At 40.5% G+C, this 20,234-nt stretch overlaps 1 protein-coding gene across 1 annotated transcript in view; it reads right to left on the reverse strand.

Moving 5' to 3' along the window:
* TBC1D9 (TBC1 domain family member 9) overlaps positions 1-20,234 on the reverse strand; it is a 135,703-nt gene that overhangs the window by 44,245 nt on the left and 71,224 nt on the right. The window contains exons 4-9 of the mRNA XM_003820689.7: positions 14,755-14,983; positions 14,083-14,344; positions 12,032-12,239; positions 5,841-6,047; positions 4,754-4,924; positions 4,037-4,187 (exon numbers count right to left, since the gene is read on the reverse strand). Of these exons, the coding sequence (XP_003820737.1) occupies positions 4,037-4,187; positions 4,754-4,924; positions 5,841-6,047; positions 12,032-12,239; positions 14,083-14,344; positions 14,755-14,983 (1,228 nt within the window). The remainder of the gene's footprint in view (positions 1-4,036; positions 4,188-4,753; positions 4,925-5,840; positions 6,048-12,031; positions 12,240-14,082; positions 14,345-14,754; positions 14,984-20,234) is intronic.

The following is a 20,234-nucleotide window of genomic DNA, read 5'->3' on the forward strand; positions in this document are numbered from 1 at the left end:
ATGGGTGTATCACGACGAGGTCAGGAGTTTGAGACCAGCCTGATGAACATGGTGAAACCCCGTCTCTACTAAAAATACAAAAATTAGCCAGGCGTGGTGGTGCACACCTGTAATCCCAGCTACTCAGGAGGCTGAGGCAGAAGAATCGCTTGAACCCAGGAGGTGGAGGTTTCAGTGAGCCAAGATCATGCCATTGCACTCCAGCCTGGGCGACAGAGTGAGACTCAGTCTCCAGAAAAAAAAAAAAATTAACTCAAAATGACCTAACTATAAGAGCTAAAACTACACACTCTTAGAAGAAAGCATAGTAGTGTAAATCTTCATGTCATGAGAGCAGAGTGACAAAGGAAAAAAATAGACAAATTGTATTTCATTAAAATTAAATTTTTTTTGTGCTTCGAAGGATACCATCAAGACAGTGAAAAGACAATGCACAGAATGGGAGCATTTTTAGGAAAAATCTGATAATGAACTTGTATCTCAAATATGTTTAAAAACTTTTACAACTCAATAATTAAAAGATAACCCAATTAAGAGCAGGCAAAGGATCTGAGTACATATTTCTACAAAGAAGATATAGAAGTGGTCAGCAAGTGCATGAAAAAATGCTCAACATCATTATCCTTCAGGAGAATGCAAATCAAAATAATGTTTAACCTTTAAAAGGTTAAACATAGAGTTACCATACGAACCAGAAATTCCACTTCATTCATACATTCAAGAGAAATAGAAGCAGGTGTCCATACAAAAACCTGTATTTAAAAAAATTTTAAACTTTTGAATTTTCTAAATTTTAAATCTGTATTTTATTTTTTGAGAGAGGGTCTTGCTGAGTCACCCAAGCTGAGGTGCAGAGGTCTGATCACAGCTCACTGCAGCCTCAACCTCCCAGACTCAAGCAATCCTCCCATCTCAGATTCTTGAGTAGCTGGGACTAGATGTGCGTGCCACCACACCCAGCTAGTTAAAAAAAATTTTTTTTTTTGTAGAGATGGGGTCTCACTATGTTGCCTGGGTTGGTGTCAAACTCCTGGGCTCAAGTCATCCTCCCTCCTTGGCCTCCCAAAGTGCTGGGATTACAGGCATGAGCCACTGTGCCCAGCCCACACAAAAACATGTAGATGAACATTCATAGCAGCATTATTCATAGGAACCAAAAAGTAGAAACAACCTAAATGTTTATCAACTGAAAAACGAATGAACAGAGTATAGTATGTCCATACAATGATATAATATTTGGCCATAAAAAGGAATGAAATGCTGATACATGCTACGATATGGTGGAACCTTGAACACAGTATGCTATGTGAAAGAAGCCAGTCACAAAAGCCTACATATTGTATGCTTCCATTTATACAAAATGTCTAGCAACAGAAAGTAGTCTGGTGGTTGCCTGGGGCTGGGAGGGGGCTTGAGGGGAATGGAACTACCAGTCTGTATTTCCAAACAGTTTATATTTACTTTCCTTTTTTTTGAGACAGAATCTCGCTCTTCCGCCCAGGCCGGAATGCAGCGGCACTATCTCGGCTCACTGCAAGCTCCGCCTCCCGGGTTCATGCCATTCTCCTGCCTCAGCCTCCCGAGTAGCTGGGACTACAGGCGCCCGCCACCACTCCCATCTAATTTTTTGTATATTTTTTAGTAGAGACAGGGTTTCACCTTGTTAGCCAGGATGGTCTCGATCTCCTGACCTCGTGATCCGCCCACCTCGGCCTCCCAAAGTGCTGGGATTACAGGCGTGAGCCACCGCGCCCAGCCTATATCTATTTTCCAAATGGATAACAGGTATGGGGTGTTTTGGGGGGATGAAAAATGTTCTATAATTGTGATCATTGCACAATTCTGTGAATATACTAAAAAAAAAAACCACTGAATTGTACACCTTAACTAGTAAGTTGTGAATTATATCTCAATAAAGATATCACAAAAAATATATAAATGATATATATATTGACAGGGTAAACACTCAACATTTCATAATTCAGAAAAGTGGAGCCCCAAGACCCCTGGACTGGCCAAGGCCTTGTCTCTGATGGTCACTGAGAGAGCTGGCCTCACCACTCACGCTGGCCCTGGAAAAGCCAACCCAGCTGACAGGGACATAACGCTGGCTTTTGCTCTGTTGATGTGGGAGACGTACTGTGATTTCTTGTCATCTGACCTGCATTTCATTTCAGCTGGTACAGAGTTCAGGTCATGATGCCGTCACCCTAAGGGTCACAGGAAGCAGGTGAGACCCAAGTTGGGCTCTGGCCTGGAGCTGTGCTCTCTTCATGATAGGCTGGCCTTCAGGCGAACCCCATTCCTGGATGTGGAAATACGGGCTCAGTTATCACCCCAACAGAGGGCCGTGTGGAGACCACCCTGCGGTCTCACATGGTCCATCTGCCATTAAAGGAAACACTGGGTCTAACTCTCAACATTATCTCTGAGATAGGGCTGTGTACTATTGTTGTATACACTAGTTTCCTGGTACTCGTTTTGAGTTTCATTTTCACTTAAAATGCAGCTATAAATAACTTCTAATTTGAACAAGGAGGATGAAAATGGAACTCTGTTTACTCTGTCAGTGATCTGAATCTGGTTGTCAAGGTGACTAGTTCACTAAACACAGGGAAGACAAGAAAAGACTGGATGGTAATGATCTTCTTGGGTTTGAATTATAATTACAGATGAGTTGACTCAAATTTAGGTTTCTAAATGAGGAGCTATGGCTGGTCCACTTAGGGAAAATGAGGCCAGGCACAGTGGCTCATGACTATCATCCCAGCACCTGGGAGGCTGAGGTAGGAGGATTGATTGAGCCTACAAGTTTGAGACCACCCTGGGCAACACAGCAAGACACCTATCTCTACAAAAAGAAAGAAGGAAAGAAAAATGAAAAATAAGACATGTATTAAATAAATATAGAACAAACTAGTTTTACATGAAATAGACAAAACCAATTATTTTTCAGGATTATACGTCCCTATTTCTGAGACATTTATACATCTCATTATGGGCATTACATCTACTTTTACAAAGAGCTATAGGTTTTTTTAAAGGCTTTCCTGTGAGTCGTAATTATTAATTTTACTATCACTTTTTAAGAATAAAAGCTTTTAATAATAGCATTTGTGTCAGACCATCTTAGGTTCAAATAAAAATATTCACATAAGCCTATTTAGAATGATAATATTTCAGGCTTCAATCCAGATAGAGCAACTGATTTACATGTGAAAGTAAAGTTGGTGAAACTAAGGAGTGCTCTGATGTCTGAGATATTAAAGATCCCTGGGATACACTCAGTGCTTTCGGATGGGAGGAAGCAGTGTGAGCTTAGCCTGAAGGATCTCTGGTTTCTGTAGCAGGGCTCAAAGATCTGATGTGACAGAATGATGGACAGGCACAAGAGCCAGGTCTGTGGACCAGTAAAGATGGATGCCTCTTCACCACTGGTCCATGGAAGTGTCCCCTTCTGTCCTTCCTGGCATCTCTGGCTTGAAGTACAAGGTATGATCTGAGTAAGCTTTTATTTCCAGTGCAGACTCTGGCCTCATCTTTATGGTTCCAATGATGACCAAAGACTTCAGGAGGTGGCAAAAATCAAACACCTGGGCCTTTTTATTCCTCTTATTTCTTTCCTCCCAATTCCCCACCCGATGACTGCTCTGAGGAAGTGTCACACTTAAACATTCTCAATGAAGTTGACATAGCTGGGCAAGGAAAAAAGAACTACTGAAGTCACAAAGTATTCTGTTCTTTTACTTCAGGTTCTCTTTTATTCCTAAATAGCCTGACTGAAGAAATGGAAGTATTTATAAAGACTCGAAGGATGGTGGATTCAACATTTGGTCTGCTTCCTATGGGTCCTATAGTTTTACAAAGGGAACAATAATTGAGGAACTTCAATACTCTGGTGAGGAAACATGACGTAGCTTTCAACTGGGGGATGCATATTTGAAAGAACCCCTGAGGCATGACTGAAGGCACAGGGAGGCCCTGGTGTGGAGTCCCACAGACTTTGACGCCAGCATTCCCAGCCCAGCGGCCGTACCTGACAGCAGCAGCCAGAGCTCCCCACGCATGCTCTCCGGGATGCCCTTCAACACCAGCTCCCGCGTTTTCTCTGTGCGGTACATGCAGATCCCTTGCCCATACTCAGCAAAGTGAATCTTCCAGGCTTGCTCTTTCAGAAACTCTTTGGCCTGAAAGGGATAATGAAACATTATGACATCCAAAGTACCCTGAGGATGGTAAGAGAAGAGTGATGGAAGGTCAGAACATGTTCCCTGCTGAACGGAGTGACAATTCCAGAAAGAAGTCATGAGAAAAAGGAACTCAGATTTTCTGGAGTTCTTCTCTAGTTTTATACATCCATCATGGCCTACAGCTCTGCCATGAAGCTTTTGGGCCCAGAGTCAGAATCCTACTTACCTGAGATTGTATTTATGGTTTTATGTCTGCACCCCCAAGTGAAAGTAAGTTAATGATGTTTAAATATGGGCTGATAAATCCGGTATTTATTTGTTGGTTTAACTTAAGCAAGAGTTAAAAACAAAACAAGACCAAAAGAAGTCACCTGTACCCTCTATAACTCATCTCCTTCCATGAAGCCACTGTGAAAGTTATAACATATTTAGACAAAAATCTGCTTAACTTATAGGAAAATCTCCATTTACATAGGCATGTGTGAATTTACTTATAGTAAAAAATATTGTTAATGGCATTGTTCAAATCCACAAAGTTTCAGGGAAAAGTGAGAGGCACCCACCAATTTCGGGTTGAACTCCTCGGGAGACCGCCGCCGATACATGGTCATCAGGGTCTGTGTGGCTGTGGGGACGCTGTTGCCATTTAGGTTAAACTGGCGCTCTCCATCAGCATCAGAGCTCGTGCTTCTCTGGGGGCTGGAGGAGACGAGGCTGCTGGGTCGAGAGTACACCTGTCAATACAAAGAGGAACAAGACATTGGGAGGACACGGGCAATAGAACCTACTTCTTCAGTGTCTTCTGTTTGGTTATCAAAAGCTACATCATTTTTTTCCCATGGTGTTTCTTGCTATGCGAAGAAACACAAGAAAAGCAGCAAGCCATCATTTTGGCAGGGATTAGACAGGTGGCTGGGTCCCAGGCCGCAGCACTTCAATGCTCACAACAGGTTTCTGAATCTTCATGTTTTAGATGTATATTTGCAACAAAGTGCTTGGCCATTTGTTTCTCTGATTTGCATGTATGCAAAGCATGTCATGGTTGAATCAGCAGCTATGGCTGCCTCATCACCCCATTGAGTTTCTGGCGCCTCAAAAATGTCCACATAAGCTTGGAGCAGGTGAACGGAGACAGAGATGTTATGTGTGAGCTTACCACCTTCGAAACATGTTTTATCTGCCAGTAACTTCCTCTAACCATTCAGCTAGTCACCTATCTTTTCAGGCCTCCAGTGTTCCTGAATGTTGGTCCAGGGAAGAATTCCACAGGGACCCAATACGTATTCTATCATAATAAAAATCATCATAATGATTTGTATTTCAGGTTTGAGACTTTATTTAGTGACCTCTGTACCATTCTCAACAATGTCACTATATGGACCTGAGTCACTTGCTATGTAACTAGAACAGATTACTTAAGAATTTCTTCAACTATAAAATAAAAGTGTTATTCCAGGTGATCTATAAGGTTCCTTCTAAATCTATGACCCCAAATACAAAGTCCTTGAGATTTAAATGAGATATTGCTGAGATATTGCTTTGGGCGTCAGACGCAAAGCTTGAAGATCAAACAAAATGGGCAAGGAACTGAACACACTTGGGCACAGGAACAGGATAAACCAAAAATACTTTCAGGTGTCTCCCACAGACCTCATCATCTGAACTGTTGTAACTTCCTGCAAACTCCTTGTCAGAATATATTTTGGAAGTAGTCTGTTGCAGGAAATCTGAGATCCTCTGCACTAGAAAGTCTCTATCTTTCAAGTTGGCAAATAGGAAGGTCATCCTGTTTCGGGTGCTGATGGATAAGGGACTGGGGAGCACACTGGAGCTGTCTGCCTTTTCCACAATTGTCACCTGAAAAGAAGTGGGAAACAAAGAGCATTATTTTCCAAGAATTACCCAATAGCAGCCTATGTGCAGCACTAAAGGAGGAAGGCGGCACTTTCATTATTCTATAGGAACCACCTATATTTTATTGAGGCAAAACTGAGACTCTTTGACTCTGTTCCAGTAAAATAAAACAGCTCAAAACAATCAAACTGGAGCTTATACTAGAAACTGGAACCGTCTTACTGGTTTTTCCAAATCAGTGGTTCAAATTGGGACTTTTTTCCTCTCAGGAGACATCTGGCAACATCTGGAGGCACTTTGGGTTGTCACAAGTGGAGGGATACTACTGGCATCTGGTAGCAGAGTCCAGGGATGCTGCTAAACATCCTACGACACACAGGACAGCCCCTGCCATCCCACTCCACCACAACGAAAGCCTGTCCCAAAATGTCAATAGCTCCAAGGTTGAGAAACCTTGCTATAAAGGAATTATTTGATTTTCATTAAAATTTCATGGAGCTATAAGAGAGAGGGCTCCTCGCTGCTTCATCAGCCATAAGAGACAGAAAACAACCCATGATACTGGTTCCTTTTACCAAGCTTAATGTTGGAATGGTTTTCAAAACACCACCAATCCTTCAAATGTTTCATTTAGACTCCAGGGCTTTTCATCCTTCACCTTCTACCACTGCAAAGTTTTAAAGGTTCTATTCTGAACAGACATGTAAAGAATGTAAACAGCTTAATTGCAACATTATCTGAACTACCAGACCGTGTGTGTGTGTGTGTGTGTGTGTGTGTGTGTGTCTGTGTGTGTGTGTGTGTGTGTGCCGAAGCCTACCACATTGGGGAAATTTAGCTCTAAACTGAAGACATATACGGGTGATTTATAATAGGATTCTCATCAACTAGAAACTAGGATAAATGCATTAAAACTTTTCTCTTTAGCACATTAGAAAACAAATCTCAAGGCAAGCACTAGAAAAATGGTTTATTTGCAGCAGCTCTGACAATATACTTAAAGCTAAGATCTTTTTTCCCTTCTTCATTTTTACTGCAAGCAGTCTAGACAGGTTAAACTTTAAGTTGTTCATTAGCATTTTCATGTGAAATATATTTCCTTCAAAGCACAACTTAGAAATGTTTTCCCTACTGAAGACTAAGTAACCTATTGAAGTTGTCTAAAAACTCTCGCATATCTAAAAAAATAGGTCTGCCTGGGGTCCATCAAGGGAAAAAGTGTAGCATCTGACTGCTGTTTTCAGAATATATGTGTTAGAGTATATATGATTCTTTTAATATCTATGTTAAATATATGTGTTAATATATGACATATAATATACATTATATATTAAACATACATTATAGAATATTAAAAATATATATTTATATATATTAAAGGAATCTTCTGAGACACCTGAAGTTGTACATAAGGATTTTCTTTCTAATGCAATAAATGCTAGATAACAGAGGGAAATACCTCCTTTTCCTGAAAAGAATTTTCCCATAACACTTAAGGCATGTATTAAAGAATACTTATTTTTTAAAATCCACAAAAGCCCCTTTTCTCACATAAAATTTTTACTGGCTCTTTTGGTCATGAGGTGTCTGGGATAAATGGAAAATGCCAAGGAGATGAAAGGTTACATTATGTGTCTAAAACGCAGTTAGCTATGTGGATCTTGATAAAGTCAAAGTGAAAAATTCCTTCGTCTAGCTGGAGCATGTATGCAGAAACAAGAAACCTCCCACATAAAACATATAAATGCTCAGACGGCTTATAAAATGTTTCTCACTGATAAATGAGTTCTAGCAGAACTCTATCACATAAGCTCCCCGCCACCAGGAAAGGAGAACAATTACATTAGAGTCTGCTACAATATAGTGAGACATATTTTCATGACCAATTTGAGTTATAAAAGAGACTGCAACTTAATCAAGTCTTGGTGTTTAATATGAAACACTGGAAAGTAATTTATGAATGAAAAAAAAAGGCTAGGCACGTGGCTCACGCCTGTAATCCCAGCACTTTGGGAGGCCTAAGCGATCAGATCACTTGAGCTCAGGAGTTCAAGACCAGCCTGGCCAACATGATGAAACCCCATCTCTACTAAAAATACAAAAATTAGCTGTGGGTGGTGGCGCATGCCTGTAATTCTAGCTACTCAGGTGGCTGAGGCAGGACAATCACTTGATCCCAGGAGGTGGAAGAGGAGGCTGCAGTGAACCAAGACTGTGCCACTGCACTCCAGCTTGGATGACTGTGTGAGAGACCCCACATCAAAAAAAAAAAAAAAAATTCCTTCTGTTGCTGGCTTAATAATTTCTTCAAAATCTATAGCAACATGATCCTGGATAAATGCTTAACATCCGTTGACTGGGTCTACCTTAAGTCAATATGTAGAATGTGTGTTAAAAACCTCCAGTCAATATTTCAGCTTATTTATTTAAAAAAATTAAGTGAAACAATTCTTGGTCTATACAATCTTAAAAGTGGGCATTCCGTGTAGGATGTAATGTTCCCAGGGATGTCAAGCAGCCTGACTCGGTTCTGAAAGGTACCCAGCTCACGTGGAGGGCACCCTCCACTCAGACCCCACATGGATGGTGGAGGTGCCCCCATTGCTCTTCTGACATTATCATTACCTAAAGGTAATAAAAATTACATTAAGTCTTTTGCTTCTTCCATTAGTTGGGGTGGGGCTCTACCATTAATACATCACAGAGTCATCAGTTCAAAGAAAAGGCACTGCCGTCTCACTGAGCACTTCTTTAAAGCTGCGCCTTCCAACCACAACAAGCTTGATTTCTAAATGCTACCTCTGCAGACTGCCTCTCTTCTGATTTACCCTGAAATATAGTCATATTTATTATTATCTCTGCTCTACTAGAGAAAACTAGCAAGCAGAATAGAGGTTGAGAATATTAATCACCATTCTCTCAATTCCTCCAAGATCTCAACAGTGTACTCTAAATCGCACTAAAATGTAAACAGAGCTAGCTGGCTCTAACACCCGGGAGGGGAAGCCAGAAGGACCAGCAGGACAGCAGATGTCTTGATAGCGGCTTCCAGACCCTCTCTGCTCCTCATTTCCCTCTGGATAAACTGAGAGTGATGACTCATTCAGGTCATAAATAGCACATTTATGGTATTCTGAATCACAGAATTGGTTTCCCTAGCTGGTACAGGTAATGCTGCTTTACTACATTTGAGTAGCACTTGATGAAGAAAATTACATTCAGAATTGGGTGAAGAAAATTATGTTTAGTAACATCCTATAGCAAAAACTACTAAGAAGGTAAATTTGGTGAAAAAACTTACAAAATACATTTCACAGTCAAATGTAAAACTGTTACATTATTCCTGTCAGAATTTACCCACAACATATCTTGGCCTCAAAATGTGTTATAACTCCAATTAGTTGACCCTATGACAAGGAGAGCTAGATTTGTCAGTTGCCTAACATTTTTCATTCTTTTTGATTCACAGTTCGACTTCTGTTTGCTATTTATAACTTAAAGAAAATTATACATATATTTGAGAGAAAACTAGAAGCAACGGAAAGGTCCAACCATAGGTAACCGAATGAATAAATTATGTATATACTTTACGGAATAAACTGCAGGATTTAAAATTTAATTGTGATATGGATGTGATGGTGTATGCCTGTAATCTCAGCTACTCATGGGACTAAGGCAGAAGGCTCATTTGAGCCTAGGAGCTCATGTCTAGTCTGTGCGATAGACCAAGGCCCCTATCTCTTAAAAAAAAATTACATTGTAGAAGAATATATATATATATATATTTTTTTTTTTTAAATCTTTTATTTTTTAGAGATAAGGTCTTGCTCTGTCACCCAAGCTGGAGTGCAGTGGTTCGATCATAGCTCACTGTGATCTCAAACTCCTGGACTCAAGTGATCCTCCCACTTCAGCCTCCCAAGTAGCTAGGACTACAGGAGCACATCACCATCCCCAGCTAATTTTTTTAAATTTTTAATTTTTAATAGAGATGGGGCCTTGCTATGTTGCCTAGGCTGGTCTTTGAACTCCTGGCCTCAAGCAGTCCTCCTGCCCCGGCTTCCCAAATTTCTGGGATTACAGGTGTGAGCCACCACATCTGGCCTATAGAAGAATATTTAATGATTTGAAGGACACTAAGATATACTCAATGTTAAAGGAAATAAGTAAAAATAAAAATTCCCTATAAAGTGTTTTACATCTAAATTATATAAATGACACATACACAGCAATGCAGAGAAAAAACTAGAAAGCTGTACAATAGAATGTTAACAGTGGTCCTCTCTGAACAGTGGAACTAGGGTGGACTTTTCTCTTTATTTGTCTGTACTTTTACAAATTCTGGGATAAAGATATATTACTCTTAAAACAAGAAAATAAGAAGAAACTATGCCTAATTAAAAAAAAGAAAAAGATAAAGAAGGCAGAGAGAAACCCGAATCCTTTGCTAAAGGGATGTTAGCAAGGGGACAATCCTGATCAAATACCCAAAGCCTCTGGCCACCTTAGCTTCCAGAAAGGACCAGGGTAGGTTGGAAGAGGCCAGGTTAGAAACTGCAGGGCTGCTGGCCCCTGCATTGCCCTTTCTCTGACATCCTAACCTGGGGTCTTTGTCAACTCCAAGCCTCACAGCAAAGCTTCCAGACAAGTACCAGAGTAAGCTATCATCCTGGAGTTAGGATGGAACCCACCTCCACCCCAGAACGATAATAATGTTTCTTAGACTTTACTGTGCATAAGAATTGGCCTGTAAATGTATTAAAACAGAGATCTAAAACTTGCAGAGATACAGATTCAGAAGATCTGGGATGGACTCAGGAATCTACCATTGTGAGCAGCAGCGTGATGGTTCTAACACAGGAAATCAGCCGAGCAGAGCCGAACAAACACGTGGCTTTCTGACTCACAACCTAGACTGTCTCCTTTAGACCAGGGTGCCCTCAGACCGTGAGCCAGGTACAATAAACATGTTTCCTAGTTTCTGCATTTGATGCTTTGACATCTTGGGGGCCTTGCTGACCCTGGAGGGATTACCCTTCCCAGGGCTAGCCAATTTCTAGAAAATTGCTTTCAAAGCAAATCAACCAACCTGGAGCCCACACCTCAACCACTTCCTTTATTGAATGCTCACACTCAAGACTACTATTTCCTTGCCCTTTTTAACCCATGGACAACTAGGGACAACCCCTATGCCCCACAGCCCACCAAAATTGTTCCAATTATCCAAGCCTAAGCCTATTTACTCGGCGTAGCCCATTTCTTCCCTTGAAATCACATAAAGGATCTTGCCCACATTTTCTTTCCCTCCTGCCTCCTCTGACCATGGTGCTTCCACGTGTGGCTCAGCACATCGTGTGGCATGCCCTTGCCTCTCAGGATCTGTGCATAAAACAAGCTATTTCAATAGCACTCATCGCCTGATTGCTGGCCTCGTTAAGCTTGAATTGTAATAAAACCTACATTTAGGCCGGGCACAGTGGCTCATGTCTGTAATCCCAGCACTTTGGGAGGCCAAGGTGGGTGGATCACCTGAGGCCAGGAGTTCGAGACCAGTCTGCCCAACGTGGTGAAACTCCATCTCTCCTAAAAATACAAAAATTAGCTGGGCATGGTGGCAGGCGCCTGTAATTCCAGCTACTCAGGAGGCTGAGGCAGGAGAATCGCTTGAACCTGGAGGGTGGAGGTTGCAGTAAGCTGAGATCATGCCACTGCACTCCAGCCTGGGTGACAGAGCGAGACTATCTCTAATAAAATAAAATAAAAACAAAACCTACATTAAAAACCCCCATGCAGCTTCTGGAAGAAGAGATCTCACAGGTCCCAGAGTCACAGCAGTGACAACAAATGAAAGAGTGCAGGTGCCACCAAAGACGCATGAACATTCACCTGTGTTCAAAAGCCAATTGTTGGTAAAAAAATTATTCCTGGTTCACCCAGAAAAGTATTACAAATGAGACCTAAAATATCAATTTTTATCAGATACTTACCTCACGGAGCGGGATAATGAGGCTACATAAGTTCTCCTCCTTGCTGGTAAAACAGATGTAATTTGTGGACACAAACATCTGCCCCAAAATGTGCATTTTGTTAAATGGAGTCCAGAGAGTGCAGTCTGTGTGGCCATCTAATTTTTCATCTTTGGGCAGCCGGAAAAGTGCACGGTATCTCTCACTCTTTGCCCTGGCATCAAGATCACTGGAAAGCAATAATTATAATTCACATAAGAAAAATGTTTCCATACCTTCTAAATTATGCAGCAGCGGAAGTTCCCCCAGCCCATTTTCCCCCTCCTCAATCTTCCTAGACTCATCCCCCACTTCTCAACTTTCTTTATATTGAAGTTAACCCCAACCTAATGACCCAAAAGCGTAATAAAATTATCTTATTATATTTCAGTCCCTTGCATAGTCACTTATAATCCATGTCTGTAAATGTTAAAGAATCATAGCAAAAATAAGCCTGAACAGGAAACTCCTCCTCTTTCTAAAGAAATGCAATACACTCTAAAGAGGTCACTGCATTTACTCTTATCCAAGCCACTTTAGGGGGGGCCTTATCTTTTAAGACCTAATGAGAATGCAAACCAGCCATATAAATCCACTGGGCCTCAGTGTCCACCCCAAATCGACAACAAAACTGCAGGAAAAGACACAGGAACAACTCACCTTGGGCAACTACGGCTTCTGACCTTAGCTGGGTCTTCTGTTAACTACTATCTTTTCTCTAATGAGTTCTTTGTTCTTGCTCATCATGTCAGTTGTTTAAACCTCTCCCCTCAAGCTTCTACCTGACATCAGCCTCTTGATGGTCTAGTCTCTGACTTCATAGAGCAAAGGTCCATGATGCAGAAGCCCCCTCCAATTCCTTCCCTTCTGTCTCCAAAGTCACCTCCATCCTCACCTACTCTTACTTCCTCTCCATTCCAAAGGAAAAGGTATTATATCAGGACACACAAGCATCCTTTCCATGCTTTCTCTACAAAATATCACTTTTTAAATGATCAATTTTCTTATAACTATCTCTATGTCCCTTCCTGTCTCCACACCTACCCTCACCAAAATGCTCTTCCCATCTGCCTCCTTCATTTGATACTATGTTCAAATCTTTTTCATTCTAAAAAAAAAAGCAATCCTCCCCTCCTTTACCACTGAATTTCTTGAAAATGAAGTCTGTATTTGCCTAGTTCCTTTTCCTTGTCTTTTATTTTTTATTTGATCCGCTGCAGTAGCAGCATCTATCTTACACTGCTCTTTTGAACATGTCTCAAATCGCCAAGGACATCTTAATTACAAAGACCTCTGGTTAGATTTCAACTACCAAATGCACATCAATGATTTCCAATTTTGTATATCTTACTGGACTGATCTCTACTTAGATGAGCTACAGGCACCTCAATTCAACATAATCAAAACTGAGCTATCGTATCCCTTGGACATGCTCTTCCTTCTCTCATTCCCTGTGTTGATGAAGGGTAATTCCAGGCACATGGGGCATCAACTTCCCATCACCCTCTCTCTAGCTCTGCTCTCACATTCAGACTTTGAGGCTTCTCTGCAGCCTCTCCTCATCCCATGCCCTGCCACCTACTAGCCATGTGACAAAGTTACTTTTCTCTGTGTTTTCCCTTGTGTTTCCCCCATCGTCATCTTCCCTCTGCTTGAAATATCCAGGCATGGATATGTACCTGCACAGGTAACTTCTATCACCTCTTCAGAGCCCAGCTCAAAGCAGCCTCCACTGAGAGGCCTTTCTTACCCACTCTTCCCCATCTGGGCTGAGGCTACCACTCCCCATGTGTGCACCCACAGCACTGTGTTCACAGGACCAGAAGAGTGCCTGCTGCCTTGTGTTGGAGCAGGTCATGTCTGTCTCACTTTCTGAACTGGTAGCACCTCAGCTAGTCTTTTTTAGTTTTGTATCTATACACAGAAGAGTGTTCAGAACCCTTGAAGATGGTCAGAAAAGGTTACACTGAATAAATGAATAAGTGAGTTTCTCATTTCTAAAGTCTGGAAGATACAAGGTCTCTATCACCCACCGTTTTAGAGCAGACACTTTTTTAGGAGATTTCCTTTTGAGTTTGGGCAGGGATCGATCTTGTTCAAATCCCTCATTGTCTAAGAGTTGCCTCATGGCTATGTTGGCAAGCTGCTCCATTAACTTGAAGGTCTCGTTGATGTTGAGGAATACAGAGAAGAAATGCTCACTGGACCGTGTGCTCACTTTGATCACATCAGGCAGAAGCAGGGTGGCATTCTTCTCGAGCTGAGTGATGTCTACCCACCGGATGACCAGTTTCGCTGAGCACAAGGAACAAGCCTGGGTCAACATCTGATTCCTGAAAACGCTTTCAAGATATTGCAGTCTCACAAACCCACTCCCCCATCCCACTAAACTCCTTTGAGTTTATAATACCATATTTGTTTTGCTTGTTCATTTTAAGAGGTAAATCTGGGCCATGTGAATTCTGAGGTCAGAATTATAGATTTAATCCATGTCTACTGAATTAATTACACCTTTAGTGAATCTTTATTACTTAGTGACCATTTTGAACTGAAAAATAATTAAATTCACTTCAGTAGTAAAAAAAATTAGTATTGACTTAGTTATAACTATAGATTTATTTCTGATATTTTGATGTGGTTTATGAGTTCAGGGCAAACCTCAGTAGACTTTCCAAAGTTTCCTACTGGAATTTTAGATGACTTACCTTCCCTTCCCATAAGAAAAGAATAAAAGCAAAGGTGGTTAATGCTGAGGTACATCCAACCCTGACGGGGGACCTTCCCCTTCCAATAGCTGCAAGAGTAATAGTTGACGAGTTTCTCTTCCTCTGGCATCCCAAACAGCCTATGAAATTTCACAATGGCTTCTTTAAACTTCTCCGTGTCATCATCTTCCTTTACATCATTGATTTTGTTGTATTCTGCAATGATGCCCTAATAAGGAATAAAACACAAAGCACACAACTGGTATTAATACAACTAGAGATGTACATATTCCAGAAGAAAAAATTTCTAAGGCTAGAATTAAAAAAAAAATTGAGGAATGCTCTTCAATGGCAACCCCCAAATTCTAAGCCAATTAATGAGTAGTATTTGTGTACTAAAATATTTTCACATAATATAGATTTTATTATATTTTTATTGGTGCTAATTTTATTTTGTTAAGTTTAGTAGGAATGAAGCCTATAGTTTTACTTTACAAATGAAGAGATACAAAGATTTTGCTAGTCCTAGTGTTTTTACTAAGCTTATTATGGTAGAATTGTCTCAAAAGTCAACTTCTGCCTTTCTCCAAGATTAATAAAAATTCATCATGAATGAGCCACTGAGGAAAGAAAGACCAAACACATGTCACTAACTGACACTCAGCTCCACACTCACTGTCTCAGGGCCATGAATAACACTGGGGAGCCTACAGGGAAAAACGAGTAATCATCTGAGCAGAAAAGGGGTAGATGTGAGAGCAAAAATTATATTAGATGCAGGATTTTTGGACAGTTAGACAGGAAATGAAACATCTGCATAGCAAGTGACCAGGTTAATCTACCATTCAATCATTATAATAACTTGAGAAGCCATTTCATTGTTACCCAGTTCCTCTGTAATTCCCTGAAAATTGGCTTCTACATATATCTCGATGGAAAATGCTCCCTTGAATTCCACCTTTGACTTTGTAATCCTCAAATCCCTCCCGCCTCATCTTCATTTTCTCTGATCTCAAGGTAGAACTGAAAATGCATGACCTTTAGAGCATGCGAGTCTTGGATTCGTGCTCCCACCGCATCACTGTATCTGTGTAGCCTTGGCCAACTTCTCAGATTCTCATTGACATGACTGAGCCCTCTGTAGCCCAAGGATAGAAAATTGCAACTGCCTCCTCATACCTAGAATTCCTGCTTTTTGGGCTCTTAAAGCTTCTAGTGCATCCTTGATGCTCCCTAAAAATTTGTCTTCCTAAAATGGATTTGACCACAAAATTCTTACCAAATACTTAGTGGTTTCTAACCACCACCAGTATAAAGTCCAAAAATCTAGATCATGTACACTTTGTTTTAATGTTTTAATTTTTATTTTTATTGCAGACTGGCTGCTCCTTGTGAAGCAGGGTAACCCACAGGCAGTGTGCCCAGAGTAGCCTAGACCCATGTACATTTTTGGATCCAACCAATGCTGCAACTTTTTCTCACTGGACTACATCCTACCCAAATGTCCCGTTAGTAACTGTGCTCCAGCCAGCCTGAGGCACCCTTGGGGCCTGGACATGTCATTTCTGCACTTTCCCACCTTTTTGCCTATGGCCCTCCCATTCTACATGCCTGAAATCTGGAATCAGACTGTTCTGTTTCATGAATCCTACCAAGTCCCAAAGTCTCTTGTGAGCCTTTTCTCAACTATCATTCTTTTCCCCCCACATGAAGTAATGTTGATTCTCTCTGCATTATGTATTGAAATCATTTCCTGAGTCTTATTTCCACAGCAGACCTTTCACCCTGTTGCCGGTAGTTGTGATGCTGCTGAGTGGATGGCAGGAGAAAGGGCTTCAGTCTTCTATAATCTCTGTCACTGTCCAATTCTAGTTAAAAGTAAGCATGTAGACAATAATCATAACAGCAAATGGTGGGCTTACGATGCAAGCACAGCCCCAAGACAAGTCTTCATCCTATTCTTCTAACAAAAGCATCCCAAAGTCCCTCCACACAGTCCAGGAATTACTATATAATAGCTTCTCAAATGGCATCCTGACAACACTCTCCACACTCCAATTTACTTCACATGGCCACTTTCTGAAACAGAGATCTGACTATAATATTCCTGCCTTAAAATCTTCCATAGGCTCTCAGTGAAAGAGAAAAGAAATCTGCACTGAATCTTAACCCATAAAATCTGCTCTCAATCTTCCCAAGTCAACCTTTCCAGGTCCAGCATAAATACCACCTTCCCTGTGAAACCAGCCCAATTCCAAATGGGTTCTAAGCATTCTCACGTCTACATTGTCTTAATTTACATGCTGGCGGAAAATAGCATGTTTATATGTCCTTCTACCACTAAATATGAATTCTAAAGATAAAAAGAATGTCTCGAACATTTTAATCACCAATATCTAGCACCTAAAAGATGTGCAATATTACTAAATGAATCCATGTTGTTTTTCCAAATTAAAAGATATCTTAAGGGGCCATATCTTAGTCTTTATTGTATAATCCAGAGTTGCAGATTTCTAAATCTACAATTGTTTTGGAGTTAGCAATGCCTGAGAAATTAGGTACCAAGTTGCTAACTTCTGTTCCTCTGTCATACTGGAGGGCATTATGGATAGCAATAGAAGTAGCAATGTGCTTCCCTGGAAAAATATCTAACATAAGGATATTTTCCTCTATTTACCACTGATACCACTCCACCAAGAGAACAAAGACATTAAGCTCAATGAAGGCCAGGAGGGAGCTCAATTTTGGACCCAGGCTATTCTAGGGACAAGCAGGCATTGGTAGTGTTACTTTAAGAACTTCAGACAACTGAAGGCAGCATGAGGGCATGGGACCCGTGGGTGGGAAGGAGAAGTCAGTTCGGAAGGGAAAAGGGATGAAAAATGCCTTTCGTGGTTGGCAAATACACCTGTGGCCTATGTGACATTTCAAAGTTGTCAGTGCCTTTAGAGAAGGATCAAAAAAATCTATGAATGAAAGATTAAATAAATGAATGAGTATATAAAAATAACTGAATGAGAACCTGCTAACAGAAAGCAGCAGCTGGGCTTCCAGGGAATCACCAAAGGCTAACAACTTACAGAAGCCTGGAGACCCTCAAGTGGGCTAACATGCTATTCTCCTGGGTCACTGTAGTAGTGCTCTTATCTAAAGTCAAAATGAGGAGAATGTGAGAATGAGTGACATATAACAAATCATGAGCAGAACTATGCTATCTAAAGATCTATTAAATACCACATTTCTAGAGTGCTCACTGTATTTATTTATTTATTTATTTTTGAGATGGAGTTTTGCTCTTGTTGCCCAGGCTGGAGTGCAATAGCTCGATCTCAGCTCACTGCAACCTCCGCCTCCTGGGTTCAAGTGATTCTCCTGCCTCAGCTTCCCGAGTAGCTGGGATTACAGGCATGCACCACCACGCCTGGCTAATTTTTTTGTATTTTTGATTTCTGCATGTTGGTCAGGCTGGTCTCGAACTCCTGACCTCAGGTGATCTGCCTGCCTCAGCCTCCCAAAGTGCTGGGATTACAGGCGTGAGCCACCGCACTTGGCCTGCTCATTGAAATTTTAAAGAGAAAATGCTTTTATATATGAGAGTAAATACAGTCAAGAACCGTCACTCAGAAACACTCTAGGGTCTAATATACTAGTATCAACAGACAAGGCTTTGCCAGCTCATTTCAATAGTAAGGCTAATAGTCTCCATAAGGCTAAAATACCAACTTTCTCAACACTAAAAAAGGAAATAATCCAGAATGTAGAACCCTTTCTTAGTTGGCTATAATTTTTTAGCCAGGTAGACTAGATTATGGAATACAGGGATAGAATAGCCCCTTCCCAGGTTCTACAGGTTTTTCTACAGGTTTCATATAATATAAAATAGGTCATTCCAGTTCTAGGCAACAGCTTCTCATGACTTTGGAAAATCCTATTATATCAGATGTTCAATATAAATTTAAATATGCAAAAGAATATTGACAGGTAATTTACAAAAAGGAGAAATTTAACTTAGCAAACATGAAAAAATATTCAACCCCATAATAACCAAAGACAAAACTAAAACATTAAGGCTTTAACTTCTACCTATTATATTTGAAAAACAATTTAAACAACCAAAATGCTGAAAGCAAGCAATGCTGTAATCACACAGAGATTCTAACTGACAATATCTACTAAGGTCTATTAAAAATACTTAAACTACTTAACCCATTCATCCAAATTTTGTAATCTATCCCAAAGGGGGAAAAACACAGCCTGTGAATAAAGTTATACTGTTTGAACAAAAGTATTAACTGGATTTTTATTTGTACCTGCCATCCACTAGTCTAGAAGCTAAGGTGACTTCTAGAAAGACAGAAATGGTAAAGTCAATTATGGAATAATAACTAAAAATTATATAACAATATTGTAGATACTGGTGAAGAAAAAAAGACGAGAACAAAATTATATGTACATGAGACTTCTATTATGACAATATGCATATTAGAAGTGGGGAGGCCGGGCATGGTGTCTTAGGCCTGTACTTCCAGCACTTTGGGAAGCTGAGGTGGGTGGATTGCTTGAGCCTAGGAGTTCAAGACCAGTCTGGGCAATGTAGTGAGTCTCTGTCTCTAATTAAAAAAAAAAAAAAAGTTAAGAAAAGGGAGGTCTGGTAAGAAATACACAAAATGCTACATAAGGTGTTTGGATTATGGTTGCATCTGTAGTTAACTATTACATTTATAATTTATAAAAGTTAATTAGGTCTCAAAACAAATAACTTTGTTGGTTCCCTTGATTATTGGACAATATGTGAACGCTTAAACCATTCATCTGCACATGAATGACATTCTTTCACACATAACTGCATTAATAGCAAATCCCTCCTCATAATTGGTTTCAGGAGAATTAAATCTGACATTTTTGGTGTAATACAAACAAAAAGGAAAATGGCTGTTTGACATAATTGGTCTTTGTTTGTTTTACTTATTTCTCCTGGCTATTGTCACTTCTAAGCTTTAGTTTCTTCCTACAGCCCTTTTTTCTTTTTTTGAGACAGAGTGTCACTCTGTCGCCCAGACTGGAGTGCAGTGGTGCAATCGTGGCTCATTGCAGTCTTGACCTCCTGAGGCAGGAGAATCGCTTGAACCCAGGAGGCAGAGTTTGCAGTGAGCAGAGATCACACCACTGCACTCTAGCCTGGGCAACAAGAGCGAAACTCTGTCTCAATAAATAAATAAATAAAGGAGACTATGACAAGGACAAAGGAGGCAATTTGTAGGGGCTCCCTCTAAATCTGGGATAGTGTGAGCACCAAAATAATTAAGTCTGGTAATGAAACACAAACAACTGGAAAATACAGAATCCATGATTCCATGTTAATAATCGATAAATAATAAATAAATGGAGGGAAGACTCTTGCTTATAGTAGAATAATAGTTGCCAAATGGTAAATGTGGGAGAGGCCTAGAATTGGACAAGCATTATTTTATAAAATCACC

This window comes from Pan paniscus, chromosome 3, assembly GCF_029289425.2.
Source record: "Pan paniscus chromosome 3, NHGRI_mPanPan1-v2.0_pri, whole genome shotgun sequence".
In the NCBI taxonomy this organism is placed as follows: domain Eukaryota; kingdom Metazoa; phylum Chordata; class Mammalia; order Primates; family Hominidae; genus Pan; species Pan paniscus.